At 38.5% G+C, this 25,119-nt stretch overlaps 1 protein-coding gene across 3 annotated transcripts; it reads left to right on the top strand.

The window, feature by feature from the left end:
- Nucleotides 1-620: 620 nt before the first annotated feature.
- On the top strand, nucleotides 621-23,241 carry csnk1a1 (casein kinase 1, alpha 1). Of its 3 annotated transcripts, none has more exons than XM_057349030.1 (11): nucleotides 621-1,294; nucleotides 1,603-1,709; nucleotides 6,839-6,965; nucleotides 7,090-7,188; nucleotides 11,715-11,798; nucleotides 15,060-15,199; nucleotides 15,588-15,666; nucleotides 17,021-17,095; nucleotides 17,512-17,618; nucleotides 17,837-17,985; nucleotides 21,382-23,241. In XM_057349030.1, exons 1-11 carry the CDS (start codon nucleotides 1,172-1,174, stop codon nucleotides 21,387-21,389), a joined length of 1,098 nt encoding a protein of 365 aa, XP_057205013.1. In that variant the 5' UTR covers nucleotides 621-1,171; the 3' UTR covers nucleotides 21,390-23,241. The 3 variants fall into 3 exon arrangements, with proteins under 3 accessions (XP_057205013.1, XP_057205014.1, XP_057205015.1); XM_057349031.1 differs by having other exon boundaries at nucleotides 622-1,294; nucleotides 17,837-17,949; XM_057349032.1 differs by lacking the exon at nucleotides 11,715-11,798 and having other exon boundaries at nucleotides 622-1,294.
- Nucleotides 23,242-25,119: the final 1,878 nt, after the last annotated feature.

Below are 25,119 nucleotides of genomic sequence, written 5' to 3'. Positions count from 1 at the left end.
ACTATAAATTTAGGGTTGTTTCTGTTTTCTTTTGTGGTTTTATTTCAAGTTTAAATCTTATGTAATCCATGTTATAAATCATCAGGAGATTATGTCATCATGAATCAATAAAGTTTGACTAGTGAAATAGAACAAAAACTATAATTTAGATAGATGAACTTATGTAAAAGCTTAGCCAAGAAAACAAAAGAAACGGCAGCACCTTTTAATGGAGAATCATTCACCTGACCGGCAGAATCCTATTACCTCACTAGGTGGCATCAATGAACCATGGCGCGCGCAAGTCATCAACGCGCGTTACCGACTAATCATCGCGAGACACGTAAATTCGGTAGAAACTACTTTCATGGTCATGTAAACGGGATTCTGTGAAATACTAACTTAATTCTTCAGAAGCTTTACTGGTTTTGATTATTCTAATTGCGTACCTTCGATTTGTTATCATTTTTGTGTGTTAATTTAGGAGTGAATTTATAAAGCAGCTCCCTTCATTTAAAAGGACAAAACTGGTGCACTGACCCTACTATAAACTATTTCACTGTGCGCGTTTCCGCAGCCCCGCTGACATCACGCATGAACCCCTCCCCTGCCCGCGGCAGCGCGCTTTAGCGCGGTCTCGTTTCTCTTTTCAGCTCAGCAAAATCTGTTCACGCCGAGGCGGACAAGATGGAGAAGTGAGTGGGTTGCGCTTTGAGAAGAAAGCAGCGACTCACTAACGTTAAATTTCTTCAGCGCTTAAACGTCGGTCGTCTTGATGTACGTTCGACCAAGGGGTAAAATACATCGTTAAGAAGAAAAATCGTTCATCAGAGCGAGGTGATTTGACGAAAGCGTCGAGGACGTCGACTCCGTGTCCTATAAGGCTAAGCTGCTAGTCAGCTAACGTTATTCGGGGGACTGCTCAACAGAAAAAAGAGCCACATCCTCAGGGGAAATAGTCCTGTTTTTTACTTTGATGTCAAGACATCAATTGTCCTTTTGAAACCAATGTCCGCTATCATCTCAGTTTCGTCGTTGTGAGCTGTTAAGGACACCGCTAACGAAGAAGATATATTTTTGAGCTAGCTAACGTTAGCATTGTTTCTACGGGACTGAATCTTCAAGTGAGAGAAACCCCCCTAAACCTCACCCTTTCGCTCACTTTCAGATAATTTCTCGGATTATTTAGGACATGGCCAGCAGCAGTGGCTCTAAAGCCGAATTTATAGTCGGTGGAAAATACAAGCTTGTTCGAAAAATCGGATCTGGGTCCTTTGGTGACATTTATTTGGCAATCAACATCACAAATGGAGAGGTAAAGATGAAATGGATGTTTAATTCTTATGCTGAATTGGGTATGATTGATTTTTTTTAGCTCTCCTGGTAAACACATTCTGGACATAACAAATCAAATTATCGCAGCCTATATAGTCACCATGTCCATGAAAGTTTGTCAAGTTGTAATATTTGTATATTATTATTGTTTGCTGATGTTAGAGGTAACAGTTAACGTTATTAAATATAGGGATTGTATAAACCAGTAACAATTACTTTGTTTCCGGATTTAAATATCGTTTGTATGGTACAAATTAATAACGAAATGGTCGTTTTTAAAATTCTCAGGAGGTAGCCGTGAAATTGGAGTCACAGAAAGCCAGACATCCTCAACTCCTTTATGAAAGCAAGTTGTACAAAATTCTCCAGGGTGGAGTCGGGATCCCACACATCAGGTCAGTACAGTTGAATAAATAAAGCCTGATCAAATGTTAAATTAAATTGAAGTTTGATTGCATGACCTTTTATCGCGGGCTGTGGTGTTAGCTGAACGAGATTGGTCTGTCTGGGTTGGATGACTAACGTTAGCAGAAGATCGAAAGCAACGGGTCGAGTACAAAGTACGCATCCATAAATGCACAATACTCGTTAGGTTTTCGGATTATTGAGCCCCACGACCATTTTAAACATCTGTACATCGATCAAATGAAATGTATACAGTGAAATAGCTGAGAAGCTAACTAGCATGATCATTAGCGCTAGCGCTTCTTTATACAAGAGAGATAGTAAAATGTCTTTAAATCCATTAACTGTTCTTATAAGGGTCTAATGCTGTGTAATGAGTTGCATTTGGTCATAAATTGCGTGTTTGTGTGCTGGTGAGTAATGAGTAAGACGTGAGTGGGGAAATGGCCGCTGCTCTTTTGTTGTGTTTGTTCAATATGTCCTCCCTCTCGATCAGAAAATGGCGGATGAGAGGAAACAAGTTTCAGGGCCTAGTGAGACAGTTTCTCTGTTCTCAAGGTGACTGAGCCAAATTATCTCTGTTATACATAACAAAAACGCCTTTTAAGATTCGTGTGTGTAATGCCATATAGTTTTATTCTAATTTATGACTGATATTTAGTCAGATGCTTCCAGTAGTTGTCTAAAGATTATAAAACGCAGTGTTTCTTGTTCGATTTAAAACAGGTCAGGTTTAAACTGTAGAGTTTGCCATATTTGTTAAGTTTGGGATTTTGTCATTGAAGGTACATGACGCACTTTAGGCGTCACGTGTTTTAGACAACGATTGCTAAAGTCTTTCTCGGGTTAAAGTTTATTGGTGGTGGTGTTATCAATTCTTATTAACATGGTTAAATTTAATTACAGCTTTCATTTTTAAATCTAAGTTTGTTTTCTTTCGTTTGTGTAAGCTCTTGTAGTTTGGTCAATGTTAAGTAAATTTGTAATTATTGACTTAAACTTAACGTTATTATACCATTGCAGTTAGTACTTGTTAAATAGTACTTAAAAACCCTAATTTCTATGATATGTTGTCCATAATGTTTTGTACCTGTGAATTGTAATCCATCTGGCAAAACCTGAGAGATTAATGTTATCTTGAATATTTTGTATGTCCTGTTTATCAATGAACTGCCATTGCAGAGTGCTTTTGGTTGTTTTTATTCTATGGCATTTCATGCTGACAGCAGCTTGGCTTAAATCTTAACCCCTCGACATAGTTATTTAACCCTGTGCAGTTGAAATTAAATTACTCTTATTATATATGTGCTCAGACTTTGGAATGATTTTGTTTGCTAAATTTATGGTGGTGTTCTCAACAATGTTTAAAACAATGATGTTTTGTAAATTTTCTAGTGCTTGTTTGCTATTTGTGATTTAGGTTTGTTAAAGAGTACACAACATGAGATCATGAAAATTACATTTCATGCAGTGTGTAATGTTGCCGTGTTTGAAAGTAAGCAGTCTGTCAAGTTGTAAATCCGAAGGTGAATGAATAACCAAGTTATTGGCTTTGAAAAAAGGGAGTCGACTCTGAATCATGGAAACGAGACGTCCCTAGTCTGATTCGCGAACCGCTGTGGATTAACGTCACTACATATAGTCCCCGCCTACATTTTGCTAGGACTGCCCGTGAAAACTTCACTTTTCTCCCCAAACACTGTAGCTCGCGAGCGTCATTCGCGGCAGAACAATCACAGCAGACTAGACCATCTGACCAATCACATCAGACTAGGCTAGCGGAAAGGAGGCGATTAGACAGATTAATCACAGAACGAATCATTTTAGAGTCAGTCAAGAAATAAATTAATAACTACCTATTATTATGGAATAAGTGTTTTTACACCTATGTACATAAACTTGTTGTAGGACACTCCATAAACCAAAGTAGGACCTTAAAAATCCCTAGTTATGTACTCTTTAATATGTTGTTAGGTTATTGTGAATTTAACTTTAGCAGCCACAGCCAGCAGGCTTATTAACCACCTTAAGGTGTAATGACAGTGAACGTTACATTCATTTATGTTGTTTTACTAAATTAAAGTTCTCACCAGAAAGGATGTGTAAAAAGTCTGGTTTCAGTCACTAGGTACTACAGCTTGAAAAACCTGTCACACAAGGGCTGTGTCTCAATCAGCTCCCTTGTTCAGTAGTCAGGGCACTGATCAGGGAGTCGGCCGTTTTAAGGGCGTCTCAATGGCAAAATCCTTCCAGTGCACTGAAATGTTCGTTCCCTAAAAATTCCCACAATGCAACGCCAAACCCAGTGAGCATCATGCTCCCTTGGTTAATTAAAACCAGCTGTGAAGTATCACAATGCGCTTAAGCAGTCACGTCACATGAAAATAAGGGTACAGGGTCCCAATGTGAAGTGAGCCAGTGTCCTTACCAGCCAGTGTCCTTACCAGCCAGTGCCCGAACCCATGCATACGATATACTAATTCACAACCTCGGGAGCAAGGGAGCTGATCGAGACACAGGGAAGATCTCCCTCCCCCACACTCCCTAAAACCACTTATTGCGTTTGCTAATGAAAGAAAAGAGCTTCATGTGCTCTTCAAAGTCTTTTATGTAATCTCAATCATAGGAAAGTGTTTCCCTGCTTCATTTTATTGTAAATGCACACCAACACCAGTTGCTTATAGTTAAACTTGCATGTGTTGGAAGTTACATCTTAAGGAAAATCTTCAACCGTATTGTAGCTTCACTTCTGTTTTGTTTAGCCTTTCCTTCAGTTTTTGCTTTGATAAGAGGAAATGAGCATCCCACAGGAAGGCCTGTAGTTTCCGTAAGAAAGAGATTACTGCTGCCTAGGGATGCTCATTTCGGTTAATTTCCCTAACCAAGAACCGACACTCGTTATCCGAACATTAACCGTTAACCGATGAGATTCTAATAATAAATTGGAATTTAAAAAATACATGCTGCGTCTCATTTCGAAGGCTGCGTCCTCCGGAGTCGCATTTGTCTGCCGCATACGCCTTCGCATGCGACATCCAGAGGATGCAGACTTCGAAATGAGACACAGCTACAGTTGACGAGGGTCTGTGACACGTTAAATATACACAATTATTTTCACAGATTTATTTTAACATGCAAACAGCAGCATAACGAATACATAAACAACAGCACCTGCATTCACATTTGCTTTCCATCAGCTAAACATATATAAATCCGATCTGCTATACCACCCAAAATACAAACATTATTTATTACTTATTCATATTTCACATTCGTATTTTTACGTCATGTCTAAAAGAAGGCAGGGAAACCACTGGTCTCGCTGTTTTCTTCTCCTTTCCAAAGCGCACGGGCAGCCTATGCTAAGCATCCGAGATAAGTTTATGTAAAGGATAAATAGATGGCTAGCACCGAAATTCCCTTGCAGTAGCTCTGCTATTAGCTTTGCTGAGCAGTAGACATGACAGGAAGACAGAGAATGTCACAGCGCATTGTGGGCGCGATTGGCCCGTGTCTACATTTAAAACAAAGAATTTGAGCTGGAGCAAAGCTGGCAGTGGTACTCCGTGTGGAGGAGTAAAGCCCTGACAAATGTGGCCTCAACAATAGGATGAATTGCACGTGTCCTGTTTCGTCAAGTGATTTGTGTGATCGGATTTTAATCTGTTTTGAAAACGTTTTGGAGGGCATTTACACCTAGTCGCACGCGTCTGCACGCTCCGTGAGTTAATGCTTAGCATGTTTTTCTTTCACCAAACAGAAAACTAAAAACATGTACGATTTAATAGTCATTTAAAAACGTATTATGAAATTATTTTGATTATTAAAAAATATTATTAGACTTAAAATAAACATACCTTTTTAATCGTTTAACTGATAGTATTAACCGGTCAAAATTTTAACGGTCGGTTAACGGTTAACCGGTCAATATGAGCATCCCTACTGCTGCCATTGAGTTTTGTAACCATTTTAGGAAAGTTAGGTGTTATTTGAGTAATCTTCATAATGTCATTGCAGTGTTAAGCTAACAAAGTTGGTTTAAACTAGTGGGACATTGCTTATGAGTGAATACTAATGAAGTTTCAGATGTTAGATTCTTTTCTGTGGTTTGTTTTAGATCATTTGATCAATGTTATCAAATACATTTCAGATTCAAAAACATTTTTCTGATTAATTCTAAAGGAATTTAACGGTTGTCATTGGCGTTACGTTGTCTGCATTTTCCATCTGAAAATCAAGCTTGACAGTTATAAGTGGATCGCTGCAAAATAATGTTATCGCCAGTTGCTATAAGTGGCTATTGCTGAGATATTGTAAAGTTTAGGAGTGTGTTTGCAGTTCAAAGTACACTTATTGTTATTAAACCGTAGATGTTGGTTTGCTGGCACAGATGGCTGAACAGACACTCGTCTACTGCTGCACCTTGTCTCCACAATACCTCTTTGTTTGGGAGACTCTAGCACGGTGGTTGCTTGGCGACTGCTGTAGCAATGTGTTAGCTAAATGTGAGGATCTTTTGAACCTCCACCTGCTTGGTTGTGTGGATTTATATCCAGTGCCCTAAAGTTTATAAAAGCTACTTGGATGCCATTTTATAAACTGTACTTATGTTTTGGTTAATATAACTTTCACAGTTGATTCTGATGGAATAGCCTGTAAGTGGTTTGATGGAAGATTTTTGTGCTGCATATTGGTGGTATTATTAAATACTTTTTGAAGTACAAATATTTGGTGTACAGTAATTACAAAATGATTGAATACTCAAATGGGGCAGTATAAAAGTCACAACCTTTCTCAGCGAAAAGTGTATGGATTCTACACACAGACATGTCACCAAGCTGGATATATTGGATGACATTGTCTGCAGGGTGTGCCGCTTAACTCGCTTCCTTAATTGATAAGAATGATGTTTTTGCATTGTTTCAGCTAAGTTCAATTTAAGCAGCTTAAATTGATCAAACTTAATCTAATAATGTAAACGTGTCGTGCATCACTGAAGTTATTGATATAGACTCAGACTTTGTTTTTAGAAGTCACAGCATAGCTTTCTACACAAAAAATTGATTTGTAATCGAAATGCAATTTTTGGTGCTGATCGATGTGTCATGCTGTTTTTCAGGTGGTATGGCCAAGAAAAGGACTATAACGTCCTAGTGATGGACCTACTGGGGCCAAGCCTGGAGGATCTCTTTAACTTCTGTTCTCGCAGATTTACAATGAAAACTGTTCTAATGCTTGCAGATCAGGTGAGATTGAGTGTAAGGATTCCTTTAAAAATGAATAGGGGGGGGTTTGATTATTTGTGTGTTTTACTAACCTTATTAAAGTGTGCTGTGGCCTGAATTTTGCCTCATTATTTTGCTTTCACAGATGATCAGCAGAATCGAGTATGTGCACACAAAAAACTTCATCCACAGAGATATCAAGCCAGACAACTTTTTAATGGGTATTGGCCGTCATTGTAATAAGGTAAACTTCTAACCATTTCCTTTTTTTAATGAAAGACAATCAATGTTATCCTTTTAAAAGTGACAGGGACTTTCGGCTGTAAATCTCAAAATGCAGTTAGTGTTAAATCTGCAGATCTCTGTGGTTTCCTGTTATTTCGAGATAGGAGAGATGTCATGACTTAAGGTTAAAACCACCCTCCTGTATTCTTGAAATGCCCTTTTCTCATGGACGAACACTGTCCTCTGAGCCTGTAATATTTACGTTGGATGTCGCTTTGCTTATTTGAGATGGTTGGGTTGTACAAAGAATATTTGGTGGGAAATCTAAGGACCGGATATTTAAAACTACTACAGGGTTTCCGCGGGGTCTTAAAAAGTCTTGAATTCCAAAATCAAAATTTTAGGCCTTAAAAAGTCTTAAATTCACTGAAGTATTGTGTTCTAGGTCTTAAATCATTTTAAACGGGTCTTAATTTTCCTTCGGCCACGTAAGTCTACCTCTAATGCTCATTGAAATGCTTCCGTTTGATTCTGTGGTGTTGTAGTTCTTTTTTTACAAACAGGTGCATTTCAAGAGCTTTAGCTGCATTATGACTACAAAGGAGACCAACATGCAACGTAGATTGCAGCCAATCAACTTCGTGTTATTGGCATGAGTTTCTTTCACATTGTACCACAGACATGAAACAGATTTTATTTAGTAGTGGTTAAACGGATCATAGTTGACCCGTGATTCGTATGGATTACATCTCATGGTTCAGAACACATGTGACCCACGGATTAATGATGAAAGACAAATGAACGACGTTTATAGGCATGTGCTCTGTTGGTGAGTTTAGTATAAAAATGCATTTTCGCATATTTGGCGGGGTCTGCACTATAAGCGATCCATAATAATACTATGAGCAAGCACGCGTCAAGTTCATTGTGGTAGTTTTGATGCGTTGATCGATCATAATACAGTAACGCATTTGAAAAGGATCCGCAGCTGTAAATGTGTGTGTGTGTGTGTGTGTGTGTGTGTGTGTGTACGTTACTGTGTACTAGAAGTTGAAGCTACTGAAACCTTGAAGCTTTCCATCTGATCTCTAAAAAACCATCCGACATATACAGATGTTTACTCTCACTGCACATTTGTGCCAAACCCATTAGGTATACACATTGTCTGTTTCTTTAAAATATTGTATACATGATGTAGCCTGGAAGATAATGGTTTAGAACTTTCTCTGTATCAGGACTTAATCTGCTGCAATTTTCACTTCACATTCACTTCTTAAAACTGCCCATATTTAATACAAGTATGTTAAGAGTTAAACTTATAAGTAGTTATGAATGACAAGTTTCTGCAAATATATTTTAGAAACATGTTTTGTAAATCTAATAAAATTCTCCCCACACACACATTCTCAGAAACACTTCATGTAAACACTAGGTAAATGAAAAGCAAAGTCAGATTTTTTGCTGATCTGAAAAATGATCCGAATCGTGACACAAAGTCTGTGCTATGATCTGAACTGTACGTTTTGTGTTCATGGCTTGAAAGAACTGAGTTTAAGGCTTGGCTAAACCCAGTTGCTAACAACGTTTTTGAAGCCTTCTTCTTCGTATGCAAGAAAGCAATTGATCTGGGAATGTTGGATGTGCGTTTTTTATGTTGTGAATAAAGTTGTAACGGTGTGAAAATTTCAGATCACAGTTATAGTGAACAACTTCATCACGATTATCAATATGATCACGGCTTTATTAACATGTTCTGGGAATGTCAAAAAAGTACTTCTAAACAAAATTTGATATTGAGTTCACCTGTAAATATACTTTTGTTTGATTTACATCAAATAAATAACATTTGTCACGGCACGTTGGGGGCATGAGGTAAACGTTTCCTAGTTCAGATTAAACAACCTTAAATCAGATTTTCATATAAACACAACACAATTTAGAAAATCATCTGTCTGCGTGTGTTGAGTGAAACATGGTGTACTTCAGGACCCAGGAGAAAGCGGCATTACATCTGTGCTCATAGCAGAAGAAACTAGCTGAACAGAGTTTCAAACTCATCAGATCTCATCGTTTAATGAAAAATGAATAGAAATGATTTGTCTGTATAAAGAAATATGAAGTAAACGTGTGTCAGTATGTATAAATTTCCACAAATGTGCACATATTTGGATTAAAGTCCTAATTAGTGAAGCACTGTCGTCACAAACTCACAGGAGCAGACGTGAATATCTCACGTAATGTCTCACGTTATTTTGTTCCGAATGTCAATACTCCTGATTTACTCTGCTGACATAAATGATCAAAATCCACGTTTCATGTTGCATCTACTTTGTACTCTTGATAACTTTGATGCTGAACAGGGTTTTTCAAGCCGTAACACTGGTATGGTTTAAAGGTTATTAAAATATGATGCGGTAAGACTAACCGTTGGACGTTATCACGGTAAACCGGTAATCGTTACATCCCTAGTTGTGATACAGGTCTTAAATTTAATTAATAATGTTCAAAAAAAGGTCTTTAAAAGTCTTAAATTTGACTTTGTGAAACCTGCAGAAACCCTGTACTAGCTTTCATTAGACACAGTGTTTACAGCTTAACATATTGGTAGTTTTGCAATCACCTGATGGTTTGGCTGTGTACATCTGTGGGCATGGATTGTATGCCTTTCACACCTCAAAAATGGAACTTGTGTATGATATGTGACTTGTGGTTGTTTGTTTTTATTTAAATTTCTTTCTCCCTCTGGCCGAGAAGCTTTTGAAGTGCTTTGCACTGTTTTATCTCTATTCAAATGTATAGAAGTTGCCTGATTTTTATTTTGTTTCAGATAATTCGTAATTCTGAGCCCTTGCAGACAGGCAACATTTGGCAAAGTTAAAGCATGATGTGAATATAACAATGACCTCCCAGTACAAGCTCTGGTTATCTTGTCTAACAGTTTTGAAAAAGACAACAAAAATTTCGGTTGAAGCCTGTATTACCATTTTTGGCGGTGCTTTCTGGAATAAATGTTTACCATTGTGTGTCTGTGTGAATGCCAGCCTTAAGCTTTTGTTTTTATACATACATGTGAAATTCACTTTTTTTTTTTACTAAAACTTTGGATGCACACGCCAGCTTTTGAATACGTAGGTTTTGACATCCTCTCTGGAAAATCTTACATTAGAAATGCAGTTGAACTCAGCCTGTGAGAAGATTTAGCTATTGCTTTGCAGATCCCACTATTTCGTTGTGGAGTCAAAAGGCCTCTCCACTCACACATTCACTGCTTTCTGCTTACCTTCTAACATTTCTCATACGATCATAACCACTCTTGATCCAACTCCCAGTACACTTTTTCATGAAGAACACCCATAGCTTGGGATAGACTAAAACATGTGGTCATGTCTTGACCAAGAATGATGAAGGCCAACAGGTGACATGAGCTCCACGTGTCTAAAAATGGTAGCATTTGTGAGTGATTTGTAAATGCAGTGTGATGTTTAGCAGTACCTTTTAAGCAAACCCAGATTCAAATGCAAAACAAGCTTATCAGTATTCCTGCGTTTGTTACAGCATATTTTAAGAGTATTTTATCCCAGCACATACTTGGGTTAGTCCTTCACTCTCCAAACAGTTGTTCTGTCGCATTGTGTATAACCGTACTCTGCTCGGCACCATTGTAAACTAATAGCTCGTTTTATTGCTTTATCCTGAGCTGCTCTATTGAATCTCTAATGTCACTTTCACAGAAGCTGTCCCATCTTGTCTTTTGTATCTAAACTAAAACTGTTTTTGCAGTAACATGCTGGTTAAGTCATGCACCTCTTAAACTTCATGCTTTTTTTAGTTCTTCAGAGCTTCATCCTTACCTGATTTGGCCTCTACACATGCCAGAGTATTCTAGCCTCTTCCTTACTGTGGTCCAATGCAATTTTTATCTTTCTCTCTTCATAGAGTCACAAGCCATTTAAAGGGGTGGGGCTGAGTTTTGGTTGGTGGGTTTTGTTCTTAAAGTTTCTCATGCCTAATTTTTTAAACAGGTGCCCATTGCGAAGAATGGTTTGCCCTTCTTAACCCTAGTTGTGCCATTTGTCTCATTTACACTTTGGTTAGCCAATTGGTTCATCACTGAATGGCACAGCTAGTGTTAAATGCTGCGGAATGTTTATAGAAAAAGCCATTGCAAAGTCAAAAAAGAGAATCAGGCTTGGGGAAAATTGGTATATATAAGATTAAACCCTTGGGTCAGAGATGCTATGTATAGTTTGCCTCACTTGCCAAAAAATCAATGAAGCAAGCAGGCCCTGCATTTGGTCTGAAAAAAACTGTTGACTAGTATCCGAGCGTAGTCTTATCTGAAGACGTCTGCCATTAGCAGAGCCTCCTTTGACTTTTAGCTAGGATGCTTGCTGGTGGATGAAGGATTGCCATAGGCTGTCTCTTCCCCTCCTTCTGCTCTTCCTCACGTTCTTTTTCTGAGCCTTGGTGTTGCCTGTCTGCGCTGGCCTTGTGCGGTTGTCAGCAATACTGTTTGATGCACTGCACCCTCTATTGTCTGTTCAGTGTTTAGAATCTCCAGTGGGGAAGAGGAAAAGAAGCTTGGCTGTTAGTTCTTCTCAGGACCCATCTTTCTCAGGATTAAACCAGGTCTGAACCCACAACCACCTCCTAATAATCCCCCAAAATTCTTTTTTCTTGCGTTTTGTCTTTCCATTTTTATTTTTTTATTTTGAACAATAACCATTAACGTTTGTTGGCATCAAACCAGACACACATGCTAAACAGAAATAGATTAAATCCTAATCCAAATTACAGGCATCTTTGTACAGGGGGACGAAGGTCATGTCACTTTGTGAGTGAATGTTAAATTTGTACTCCTAGTTCTAAAATTGTTCTCAGTCCTAAAGTGTTTTAAAGGGGTACGGGATGATTTTCATGTTTTATTGGAAAATTGATGGTTTACCTGAATTCTCTAAATTTGTGGAGATTTTCCACTAACAATGTTGCCAAGATGCAACCAATTGCACAACAAAGCCACATGTACGTTGTGCTGTGCTTGATCTCTGAACTCTTGCTAGAAAATTGAACATGTTGTATTGAGATGTGCTTGTTTACTAATGACCTGTATTTTTCTGATGGCTCAGGTGTGAGGAATCCCTTGTCCAAATGTTTGTTAAAAAGTTTAAATTCAACAAAAACACATGTGTGGGGGTGTATTAACTCGTAAAATCTCAGGTTGTTTGTATCGGTTAGAACATTGACATGCAGTTAAAATGATAAAATGTCATGTTGCTATGGGCTTTAATGGCCAAATACTCATACCTTATATTTCAGAGTGAATAATTTTGCACTCTTTTTAAAGCTGACGTAACACACGCAGTTTCTGCCAATCTCATATTAATCTTGAGTACCTATAGAGTAGTACTGCATACTTCATATCTTAGAAGTGTCTTTAGTTTGATCACATTTGCAAAAGACAGATAATGCTGTCCGATTATTTCTGAAAACAAACAAGCCCTCAACGCCTACGGGGGGGCGGGACTACAGCACGAGCACACAAAACATCATTATCCCTGCATAACTGTTGATTCACAAAAAAATTTGCGTTGTTTACATAATGCACATACGCGCCGATTGCCAACAAAACAGACATATTATAGTTTCACTTATCGCATGTGGTTCATGTCCGGCATCTTTTAGCGCTGGGACCGCGCCATCTATCGGTTTCAAACGATCTCCAAATCCAGTGTTATATCCACAGTTTATATAACATTCCTCACCGAAATGCAGTGAACAAACAAACTCAGCTGAACTTCGTGAACACAGTGCTCTCTCTCTTGCTGGTTGGCGTGTGTGCATGCTCCTTCTCCCGCTCTCCCTGGTTGACGCGTGGGCGTGCTCTTTCATCTCGCTCTCGTGGGTTGACACGTGTGTGTTTTCTGGGAGAATTGTCCAATAAGGGACTAAGAAAAGTTGTTACGTAAGGGAATTTCATGTTTGAAAAAAATACTTGACGAAACCTATACGAACGCTGGGGGAGTGTATCGAGCACAGAAATACTATATATATATATATATATTATATATATATAATATATATATATATATATATATATATATATATATATATAATTATTTTTTTTTTTTTTTTGAAAGTGACCATCATGTTAACATTGTAAAGAAGTCAGAATGCATGAAACATGTGGCACTACCTTTAAATTGTATATAGGAAAACTTTCTTTTGTGTCCTGTCATATTTTTACGATTTATTATACATTTCAAAGTTGTATTACAAGAGTTTATGTAATTTTGGGTGCTCTCTTATGGTGTGCTTTTATTTAAGACTGTAGTTAAAGAGGAAGTGGCTAATAGCTAAGTGGTTGTAACAATCTATGGATTTCTAGTAAGCATTGACTGAAAACATTTCCCTGCTTGAACTCTAAAAGAACCATCTAAATGAATCTCATGGTTGGTGTAGCTAATTTCCTTGATGGGAGAAATAAGTTATAAATCCTTTTAGCAAACAGTGGCATGGCTGAGTAGATGCTTTACAATATGACTGCTGCCTCAGTAAAAACATTGGGCAAGGCACTTTCTGGACGGTAGCGTCTAGGTATGTTAGCGTGTCACAAATGAAAGATTCATACAATGCAGCCGTACTTCTCATGTATGTAAGCATATCAGCAGGTGTTATTCTTCAATTTTACAGCTTTACAGATGTCCAAGTAAGTACAGGTGCTGGTCATATAATTAGAATATCATCAAAAAGTTGATTTATTTCACTAATTCCATTCAAAAAGTGAAACTTGTATATTATATTCATTCATTACACACAGCTGATATATTTCAATGTTTATTTCTTTTAATTTGATGATTATAACTGACAACAAATGAAAATCCCAAATTCAGTATCTCAGAAAATTGAATATTACTTAAGACCAATACAAAGAAAGGATTTTTAGAAATCTTGGCCAATTGAAAAGTATGACATGAAAAGTATGAGCATGTACAGCACTCAATACTTAGTTGGCTCCTTTTGCCTGAATTACTGCAGCAATGCGGCGTGGCATGGAGTCGATCAGTCTGTGGCACTGCTCAGGTGTATGAGAGCCAGGTTGCTCTGATAGTGACAACTTTATGGAGATGCAGATTTCATTTTCCAACAGGACTTGGCACCTGCACACAGTGCCAAAGCTACCAGTACCTGGTTTAAGGACCATGGTATCCCTGTTCTTAATTGGCCAGCAAACTCGCCTGACCTTAACCCCATAGAAAATCTATGGGGTATTGTGAAGAGGAAGATGCGATATGCCAGACCCAACAATGCAGAAGAGCTGAAGGCCACTATCAGAGCAACCTGGCCTCTCATAACACCTGAGCAGTGCCACAGACTGATCGACTCCATGCCACGCCGCATTGCTGCAGTAATTCAGGCAAAAGGAGCCCCAACTAAGTATTGAGTGCTGTACATGCTCATACTTTTCATGTTCATACTTTTCAGTTGGCCAAGATTTCTAAAAATCCTTTCTTTGTATTGGTCTTAAGTAATATTCTAATTTTCTGAGATACTGAATTTGGGATTTTCATTAGTTGTCAGTTATAATCATCAAATTAAAAGAAATAAACATTTGAAATATATCAGTCTGTGTGTAATGAATGAATATAATATACAAGTTTCACTTTTTGAATGGAATTAGTGAAATAAATCAACTTTTTGATGATTATATGACCAGCACCTGCATTTTCTTAATTCTGAGGTCCAAGAGAGAGGCTAGAGTTCATGGGGAAGAGCACAGCGGGAAGTTGGAAGAAAATGAAAAAAGTTTGCGATGTTGTCTGTCTTGTTTCTATATGGTACTTAAAATGAATTTCCCATGTTTGTGTTTCTCTTTTCACTTTGTTTGTATAGTTGTTCCTCATTGACTTTGGTCTGGCCAAGAAATACAGAGACAACAGGACACGACAGCACATACCATACAGAGAAGACAAAAATCTCACAGGCACAGCTCGCTATGCCAGTATCAACGCGCACTTGGGCATTGAGCAGAGGTAATAATTCATAACCAGCGTGCGTTATATGGCATTCCATGAGCTTATGTTTCCGTTGTATTTGGATCATTGGGCTGTATAGTTTTGCTCTTTGCCAATACTGTGCTGACATAACATTATAAAGTTATTTTTGTTGAGAGGTAACCTAACTTTAGTATCATGACATCTTGATGTCATAATCATATAATAAGCATCATGATTAATAGGCAACATTTATCCGTTCATTAGAGACATGTGGCATGTCAGTGGTCAGCAAGTCAATTTAGGGTTGGTTTACTCAATCACCCTGCTTAGATTCTGCACACTACTTAAGCTATTTTGGACATTATTTTTGAAGCTTTTAAAAGACCTGCCCTCAGATTTGCTTGTATATTGTTTTTATTTATAGTCGACGAGATGACATGGAGTCGCTAGGATATGTGCTGATGTACTTCAACAGAACCAGCCTGCCATGGCAAGGACTGAAGGTAAGCTATCAGTGTTTTTCTACTCCAATCAATTACATAATTTACCCCCTGGGCCTGGGGATAGAAAAAACAAGGCAACATGAAACAGGCCAACAAGGTGGTGCCTGAAAAAGTGCTGTAAATCTTCTTTCAGCTGGTTTATTTATGGCCCTCAGTGCTGTGGCATTGCACTAGTGTTGTCAAAAGTCCTGGTACTTTGGGTCCAAGATGGCACCTAAAAGTAAAAAAGTTGGTGATACCTAATTTTCATAAGACCCGGTACCACCGACGTACCGGGTCAACCAGGTACTGATGCGCTGTCTGACAGGTTGTCAGTCGGAAACTTTTTATAAACGCAATAAGACGTGATGAGCGGATAAGCGCGGCTCCGATCCACAAGAGATGTGCTGTGCTGCGTACAGCTGTGCACAGAAATATTTCAGATTTAAGGCATATCATGAAGAAAACGAGTGGAGTTTTGTGGTGAAAGGAGGAAACATCCGGATTTATTTGAACGAGAATAAGCGGTAAGTTTCAAATTCTGTTAGCGGTTGCATTATGAATGTTGTATCATATGTTAAATTAAAGGTTACATTAAAATAAACGTCCCTGTTGGCATGTTAATTTGTTAGCGCCAATGCTAATCCAGTCAAGTGTCCTTATTAACCATTTAATGCTTTTATAACTATAATGGGGGTAAAACAAATGGGAGGACATGATGGGGTTTACAGTACTTATTTTATATATCCGAAAGCTATGTGCTAGAAAACAATACATCTGACTTGCAATGTGTATGTTAATATCACCAAGTCAGAAAAATATATGTTCTTGGATAGATAACTCTATTAGGTTTTAAAATCCAAATTTAAACAAAAAAAATATATCTGTTGCATTTATTATTTTAATATATACGGTTACCTTAATGCAAGTAATCTTGTGTAAATGCATTATAAAAACTGAGGTTTGTTCTTATATTGCATATACATTTATGTTCAGTCAGTTGCCTTACTGAAGTTTATTCTATTTGTCTTTTACAGCAGCAAACTGAGGATGATGTTCATCAGCATGAAAGACCCCAGTGAGCACCCAACAGTTTCAGCAACAATTAACTTGTACACTTCATGTACACAAAATGGCACTGCTTTTTATACATTTATATTAACAGTGAGCTTTATTAATAAAGTTTTGTTTCAATTAGCATGTACTGGTGTTTTGCTTTGGTACTGAAATTGGTACCGAGAACTGTGGAATTTTACTGGTATTGGTACCGACTACTGAAATTTTGGTACCGTGACAACACTAGATTGCACACTGTTGAACCACCATGTCAGTACCAGAGCAGTAAATGTGCAATATTTATTTTTTTTCCCCGCAGGCTGCGACAAAGAAACAGAAGTATGAGAAGATTAGTGAGAAAAAGATGTCGACCCCTGTTGAGGTGTTGTGTAAGGTATGTGAAAATATGCATTCTCTCGAACACTATGTAAATCCACAACCTTGTGCTTTACTGCAGACATGCTTCAGACATTTTGACATCTTGCTGGACTTGCACATTTTGTTAATATGTTAACACATTGTTTGTTATACATTTGAGTAATTTCCAATTCAAGATGCTTATAAAACATCTGATCTTAAGTGCATTACTTTTCATTCTTGTTCTACACAGCATGACTGTATTTGCCTGTTAACAGTGGACACGATGTACTTATCCTTTAGAAACTTAAAATAGGAAAAAAGATTTTCTTAATATGCTCTATTCCCAAGGAAAAGGAGCAGGTCAAGCTAACATGACGTTTCTGAGGTTTTTGTATAGATCTTTCTCATTTTGTCTTTTCATAACACGTTTTTGTTTGGGTATTTCTCCAGGGGTTCCCAGCTGAGTTTGCCATGTACCTGAACTACTGTCGTGGGTTGCGGTTTGAAGAGGCACCAGACTACATGTACTTGCGTCAGCTTTTCCGCATTCTCTTCAGGTGCTTGCCAATTGCCTTATTTAACTCGGAATAAGGGCCAGCAACACTTGCTTGTTATGACTTGATTACCAAATAGTAGACACTGAGGTCACAAATAGTGTCACATTAGTGGGACAGTGGAAGGTCATTTTAACATCTTTTAGTTGCAAACATTTTATTTTTGGTAGCTGCCATGTCTTAATGCATATATGTGCTCACTACCGCGCTGTCTTCCTCAGGACTCTAAACCACCAGTATGACTACACGTTTGACTGGACCATGCTGAAGCAGAAAGCAGCACAGCAAGCAGCCTCCTCAGGGGGACAGGGGCAACAGGCACAAACCCCCACAGGCAAGCAAACTGACAAACCCAAGAGTAACATGAAAGGTTAGTAGCAAACAGCCAAGCGACGTTTTCAGCGCTTAAACAGAGACACCAATTGCTTGCATATTTAGTAAAAAAAGTGGATTTGGAACATTCGCTCCCCCCAAAATTCATGAAATACAAAGAAACGGTGTTAGTTCAAGGATGCACACCCCCTCAAAAGTAAAAAAAAAGAAAAATAAATCCAATTGGTATGTTGTGCAAAAGCAAAGACGTCCTTGGGAAATTTGACTACTAACTTTGAACCAAAATGTCTATTCTTCTCTGGGACGAAGGGTTGGCTTTATAGTCTTTCTGCGAATGTCAAATAACCATCCCTTAAATTAACCCTTTTCCAAATGGGATGCTCTGTTTGACACATTTCTACAAATCATTGTTCCTGGATCTAACACTTGTAGTCTTAATTGTAATGGTCTCAAACTCTACTGTACATGGATACGTGGGAGTGATTTCTAATCAAAGACTAACCAAGACCGAGTCATTTCTATACCTGCTCATTGATTCTTACTGTACTATTCTCTGTTTGGTGTTGGGGAAGTGTTATTGTGTATTTTGCTGAAATGTTCATGTGGTCACTCAACAGTAATGTTTTTGTGATTCTAGACATAGATCTCCCTTCTTCGAAAGCAATCGCCTGTCCATGCCTCTGCATGAAAAGTTGAAACTCCTGCTGGATTTCTGTTGGGGCTTTTGGATGGTCATCGTTTATAAACCTAGACATGCTGTTTGCTAAGATAGATCTGTTCACTTACTGTTGATGATTGAAAGTGATGTTAATAAGTAAATGCGGTCCGTTTCGTACTACATTAGAGATAAGTAGACTTGGTCAGATGGCAGGCTTTAGTGTAGTCTAAATCTGCTGTGCATCTAATGCGGAGTAGGCTTGACACCTAGAAGGACACAGTTAAGTGGAAAAGACTCCTCTTCCACTGTTCTTTCATGCTTTGAAGAGAGACAACAGCTGTATTCGGTCTAATCTTTATTGCAGATGGGTGTTAGATGCTCTTGACTGTATACACTTATTTAATGCAATAATTGTTTTTTAATTGTTACAGTCATTCTTGGGGGATAAAATTAGTGTAGTCCTTAATTTCACATCTGTATAGTCAGATTTCTGTGGGAAAGTTGGGACGCTAGATTTAAAATACAGCCCTGCCAGATATTTTTAGTGTGTGTGAGTGGATAAATATTAATACCAGCATTAGATATGACTAGGATTTTTAATGTGGCAGTTGCAACTAGATATTCTTCCCTTAAAAGGGTTGTATAAAAGAATTGAATATTTGCTGTTAGGCCATGCAGCCATTTTTTGTTACGTTAAGCTTTGTAAACTGCTTTGAACACCCCTGTGGTTTAGCACGTCATCTTGAAACATTCATAAATGCACTGAGAACAAAACGGTCTTCCTGCTTTTCTCCACGTTCATCCCAAATTAAGGCAGAGACCAAGAGAACAACTGCTGTTAAAAGCGGCAGGACTAAGAATAGCACTTGCTGATGAGGTGGTGTCGGACTAATCCTTTGTGCATGCTGTTTTAGTTTGATTGCACCTCTCCTCTTAAACACAGACCACACAATGCATCCTGTTTAAAAACATGATTGTTGCATTTGGATAGAGGCAGCAATCAAACATTCATAGATTAATCCATTGATCCAAGATATGTAAGAAATAGCGCGCTCTCTCTTTAAGAGCCCTTTTGAAGGCCACTGTAAAGCCACAGCCAAGAATTTAAGTGGCAAAGCTCAGGAGTGCTCGACCTTGTAAGAACTTTATTTGCACAGGATTTGATGTTGGTTTCTTTGCTACCAGCACAAGTCCACAAGAGCAGACATGGCAAATGTGAGCTTGTGTTGCTTTGCTTTGTTGTGATATTTGTTCAGAGAGCACTGAATCAGCATATTTTCTCGGCTCCATAAATGCAGATCTTGTCCTCTACGTTTTTAGTCGACCGCATCCTCATCTCTTTCACGCTCTTTTTTTCCCACTCTGTTCCAACATCCATTTGTGTCTGCAGAAATGTCAAGGCTGCTGTAGCTATATGAAACTACACTCGACAAGTAGTAGCGGCTCATTACTTAACAATCCGGTTACTCGGCAACCAGTTTGGATCAACTTTCCATTGTGGATTAGCTATAAATGACACAAGCAGTGACATAAATAAGCAGAACCTGAAAGACGGCTCTTACTTGTTTGAGGCTTTTGAAACATGAAACACAAGCTTTAGCCATATAAGGGTTGAAACCACCTATTTAATTAACTTCCTTTAGAAGACAGGCAACTATATATTTTCTTATTTTCCTGAAAATTAGCAATATCTTTCTTGGTAATGTTGCAACTGCCATGTTAAAATGATTCCTTGTACATTTTATCCTGTTTGATTTTGTTCACTGCTTGCCTGGGGCAAAAGCCGATTGATTGTAAAATAGGACATCTAGAGTGCTGCGCTGGAAACATTTCAACATGCGTCACACATCTGGAGATCTTTTTTTGTTGTATAGTGATGCTCGTGACTTGAAATCGTTTGTTATGGCAATTATACAGTTGTGGCCTAATGGTTAGAGAGTCGGACTCATGACCAGAAGGTTGCCGGTTCGATTCCCAGGGCCTGCGGGTAACAACTGAGGTGCCCTTGAGCAAGGCACCTTACCCCTACTTGCTCCCCGGGCGCTGTAGTGATAGCTGCCCACTGCTCCGGGGGTACGTGTGTTCACCACTTACTGTGCGTGTGTTCACTACTCTCTGGATGGGTTAAATGCAGAGGTCACATTTCGTTGCCTTGTACTTGTACATGTGCAATGACAATAAATTGAACCTAAATCTGAAATCTAAATCTAAACCTAAAAAAAAATCCTTATACTTGTGTGTGTGTGTGTGTGTGTGTGTGTGTATATATATATATTTATATATTTATTATACTTTATACAAACCGAGGCTATGTCTGCCTCCTTTCTGAACCTATCAGGGCTACTAGCATAAAGGCCTATAGTATCTGTTTAGGGGCGTGGTGTTGTAGTCATGGTTTGGTCATTGAGAACTACTGAGATTGTGTGAAGTCAGTATGCTGTAGTGTTTAACAGAACAGGTAAGCAGTTTCTAGATACTAGCTGTAAATGAGACTTCATGTAGTGAGATGGTAATCCCACGGCCGTTGTAATGATAGTTGATCCTATGAGCCCTCCTGCGTTCGATGACACGCATGTTTTCCTCATTCTCTGCAGCAAGTCTGGACTTTACTGCAGTGAGGGACTGATGACTGTGCACTTTCTCTCTTCCAGGATTGAATAATGCTCTGACTGGGTTGGCCACATTGATTACAGTTGCTCAAACCCATTCAGCTCTGTGGTGCTAACTCTTAACCCTCTCCTCTCTATCTCTCCCATCTTTTTCTGTCTCTTGCAGGTTTCTAAGCATTAAGACAATGTAATGAAGCAGAGCAGAGTTGGTCGTAGCAGGATTTGCCTTCCAATCACATCCCGGCATCTAGGATCAAATTCACCAGACCCTGCCAGGCACTGTGGGCAACCTTTTTCCTGTTAAAGAACTTTTGTTCCATATACTATATATGTAATCAGTATATATAGATAACATGCTCTGCATATATCTATATATTGGTATGTATATACTATATTCACACAGAAAGCAGGCTTGGTTTTGGAGTTGGAAGCTGTAGCCTTTTCTATTGTCCTGTTCCTTAAGACTTTTACCCCCTCCTTTGAAACTGAAAACTGTAGAATGTGGTTGACTCACTGGGGATATGTGTGCACATGCCAATATTTTCCCGAGTTTTCTCCTTCAGGAAAGCAGTTTGGGGTCCTCCTTCAGTTTTCGGTTGCCCATAAGAGCAGTTTTGTCCCCGTTACCCCTTCATCTATCGTCACCAAGAGTGGCATGAACCCAGACATTCTTCTGTCAGAATGGAGACATCTGAGACATTGTCGTCCTTCAGTTTTTTTCTCAAGCAAAGTTGTTTTAAATGTATCCGAGTAATTACAAGGCAAACATTGGATTTTTTTCTAAAAAGATAAAAACAATTCTGCCTGCTGATGTGCTAGAGAGCTTCTAATGTGAAGATAAAAAAAACATTCTAGTGACTACTAGGTTTCTCTTTAGAACGCTGCATTAACTATATTGTACTTGGTATTCTGAAGTCTAAAAAATAATAAAGGAATAAACTCCACAAAAGCATATTCATTACAAATTAGGCATCACTAAACCTGTATGTTAACTGCTTAGATGGCAATTGTATGCATCAATGATCTGGGTTTTTCTCTTTTTTTTTTTTTTTTGAAAATGTTCATGTTGATTTGAGAAGGTAACCATTCGTAAGATTAATTGCTATGATAGCCTCCATGTTCTGTCTTGAGAAAAATGTGCTCACTCCACCCTTCCCATTACCATTTTATATGCATATATCTTTTTTTTAATCAGAAAAAAACTATACTTTTTCAGTTTTATAGAGTTGTCTATCCCTTGTATTGATAATTTTGGGGAAGGGTTTTTCGTTGCTTCTTCCTGTGGTGAAGCAGATCCTCTTGTAAAATATCTCTGGGACTTTCTCTGCAACAAGTTTTTTTCGCTGCTGTTCAGTAGCGATCTTTTGCTCATTTCCTTTTTTTTAATGCAAAAAGTGTTGGAGGGTTTCTTTTCTATATAGTTTTGGGTCTTGTGAGGCAAGAGCAGTTTTGTTTGTTTTTTCCTCAGCCTTTAGCCACAAGAAATGCACACAAGAAACTTGGCTTTTTTTCCCTAACCTCCAAACTCCCTCAGAACCAGCTTTAAATACTTGACAGCTGGGCATTCTCTAAAAGTGTAATTTATTCCCTTTTAGCATGTCAGAATAAATTAAAATGACTTCTCATAATTGCTGTCCCAGTCTCTGTAATTCTACAAAAAACGCATGTAATTGGATCACTAGGTTTTATCACCTCCTTTGCCCTTTATTCAGGTATCAAGTCTCTAGTCATTGCACATTTATTAACCTTCCACACAACCAGGCATCAGACCTTTTGTTTGTTTGTTTTTTTAAACTGAATGACATGCTTCAGAGAAAAAGCAAAATGCTTGGGTCTCAAAAAAGGACGCGTTGAACATTTTTTCTGTCCCAAATGTTGAGAATGACATCTTTGTGGTGAGAGCTAAAGGTGTTTCTGTATTTCAGGAAAGTTGTTCTTGTGGGGGTGGTGGGTAGTTCTAGGTGCTCGTGGTGTTTTAAATATCCAGGATTTATATCTGTAAATATTAAAATGGCTTCAAATGGCAGGTGTGGACATTTATTGATGTGCTTATTTACACCACCAAAACTGAACTGGTGGCAACACTTTTTTTTAGGTCACTATACATTTCTCCAGTATTTAATATAGTAACGTTTTGTGTTATCAAGAAAGTACCCATGTAGGTGTTTCAAGTCAAACATCTATTTCATACGTTCTTGAAATGATAAAGTAGTTTCAGATCTGCTGAGAACAAGTATAGTGAGTCAAATGGAAAGTTTGGAGTTAGAAACACTTCAGGAAAATGAACAGCAGTGTGGAGGGGGAAGGGATGTCCCGGCCACACTAGTGTATATAGAGCATGGCTGGTGGGAGGTATTTCAACTGTTGTCAGATCAACACACGCACAAAACAGCTGCTGTCTGACTAAAGGTCCAGATAACAACCCTGCTCAACAAAAAGGGCCAATATGTGTAACTGCGTGCAAGTGATTCCGCTGCACAAAAATGAACGTTACTCGTAAAGAAACACGGCTAAATCATTGCTTTGTGTAGCCGTTCGTGTATTATTTAAAGACGGGTCTAATTCATAAAGTATGAATGACTTGTTGCCCACTAAACGCTCTGCCCTTTATGGAGGTGGAGTCCTAAGAAGTGTGCGCGAGTCAGTCGGAACGTGATCGCACGCTGGATTTCTGTAAATGCGTAATTTAATCTAGAGGCGTGGTCGACTTCATGCAGAGCTGGCCACATGACGCAGCCATGATGTGCCCAGCTCTGCGTGGTCTGCAAATTCAAGGTAGGAAGACGTCAAGGCGCGTCCAAATCCAAATTTTTGCTTTCCTGTCTCATGAGATACCTGCATCAAGCCAGTGAAGGCAGCGTGGATGTATCCTTAGCTGCCATCAATGTCCCACAATTCTATGCGTGTGCTCACGCGGGGAATGTGATTGGTCGAGTAAAACAAAATGGCGGCCAACAAAGCAGCTGAAGCACAGTTTTGAGTAAATTAAGTTATATTTTCCTCTTTTTTTTACAACTTTTGATTGCATTTCTAGCGAGAAATTGTAGTTTGAAAATATTCGATTGGTTAACACAAAAAGCGTCCCATGATTATATTTCAAACAGAATTCTGTCACGCTGCCGAATGTGTTTCTCGGAGCTACCTTCATGCCTAAACAACGCTGCCTCTGAAGTCGTTGCCTTATGAGGCTGGGCAAGACCGGTCAACGTATGACATCCAATATCGCGAGAGCTATTTGAACGCAGTGTTTTACTTCAGTGTCATATTTCATTCATTGAATGAAGTCGAATCTCTCTCTCTCTCTCTCTCTCTCTCTCTCTCTCTCTCTCTCTCTCTCTCTCTCTCTCTCTCTCTCTCTCTCTCTCTCTCTCTCTCTCTAATATTGAAATGTAATAAGTAATTTTATTACAGATTGTTCCGTATTTCACTAAACGGATTATTATTTTTTATAGAGTATTTACCGGCTCACATAAAAAAACTGCATATCCCTCAAAATGCATAAAAATATAAACAACGTTAACTAAATTAATCCTAGTAGTTGAATTAAGCTTCATAGTCGAGCACAGGCGCACCCTTGTGGCATTAACGTGCCATGGTATTGGTTTCAGAGACTGACGGGTCCAGTAAAAGATCAGATGTCACGTCGTTGTTTGAGCGTCAGCTGGTGGCCTGCCTCCTGTAACTGTATATATAAGGGTTTTACCTCATGTTATACCACCATCTAGTTTAATCATTATAAAACTTACCTATCTGCAAGTGCAACTTTGACAGGTACACGGTTTATTTAATAATATAAAAAGGCATCCAAATAATTATGAAATCCTCATGAACCTCATAAAAAGAGGCACGTTTCACATTCTGACACACCCTGCACAGCTTCTGAAAATGCCCCCAGCATGTGGTG

The sequence above is a fragment of the Triplophysa rosa genome, linkage group LG13 (genome assembly GCF_024868665.1).
Source record: "Triplophysa rosa linkage group LG13, Trosa_1v2, whole genome shotgun sequence".
NCBI classification, from domain to species: Eukaryota; Metazoa; Chordata; class Actinopteri; order Cypriniformes; family Nemacheilidae; genus Triplophysa; species Triplophysa rosa.
Note: the sequence above shows the minus strand (reverse complement) of the source record. Positions and strands in the feature narration are given on the sequence as shown.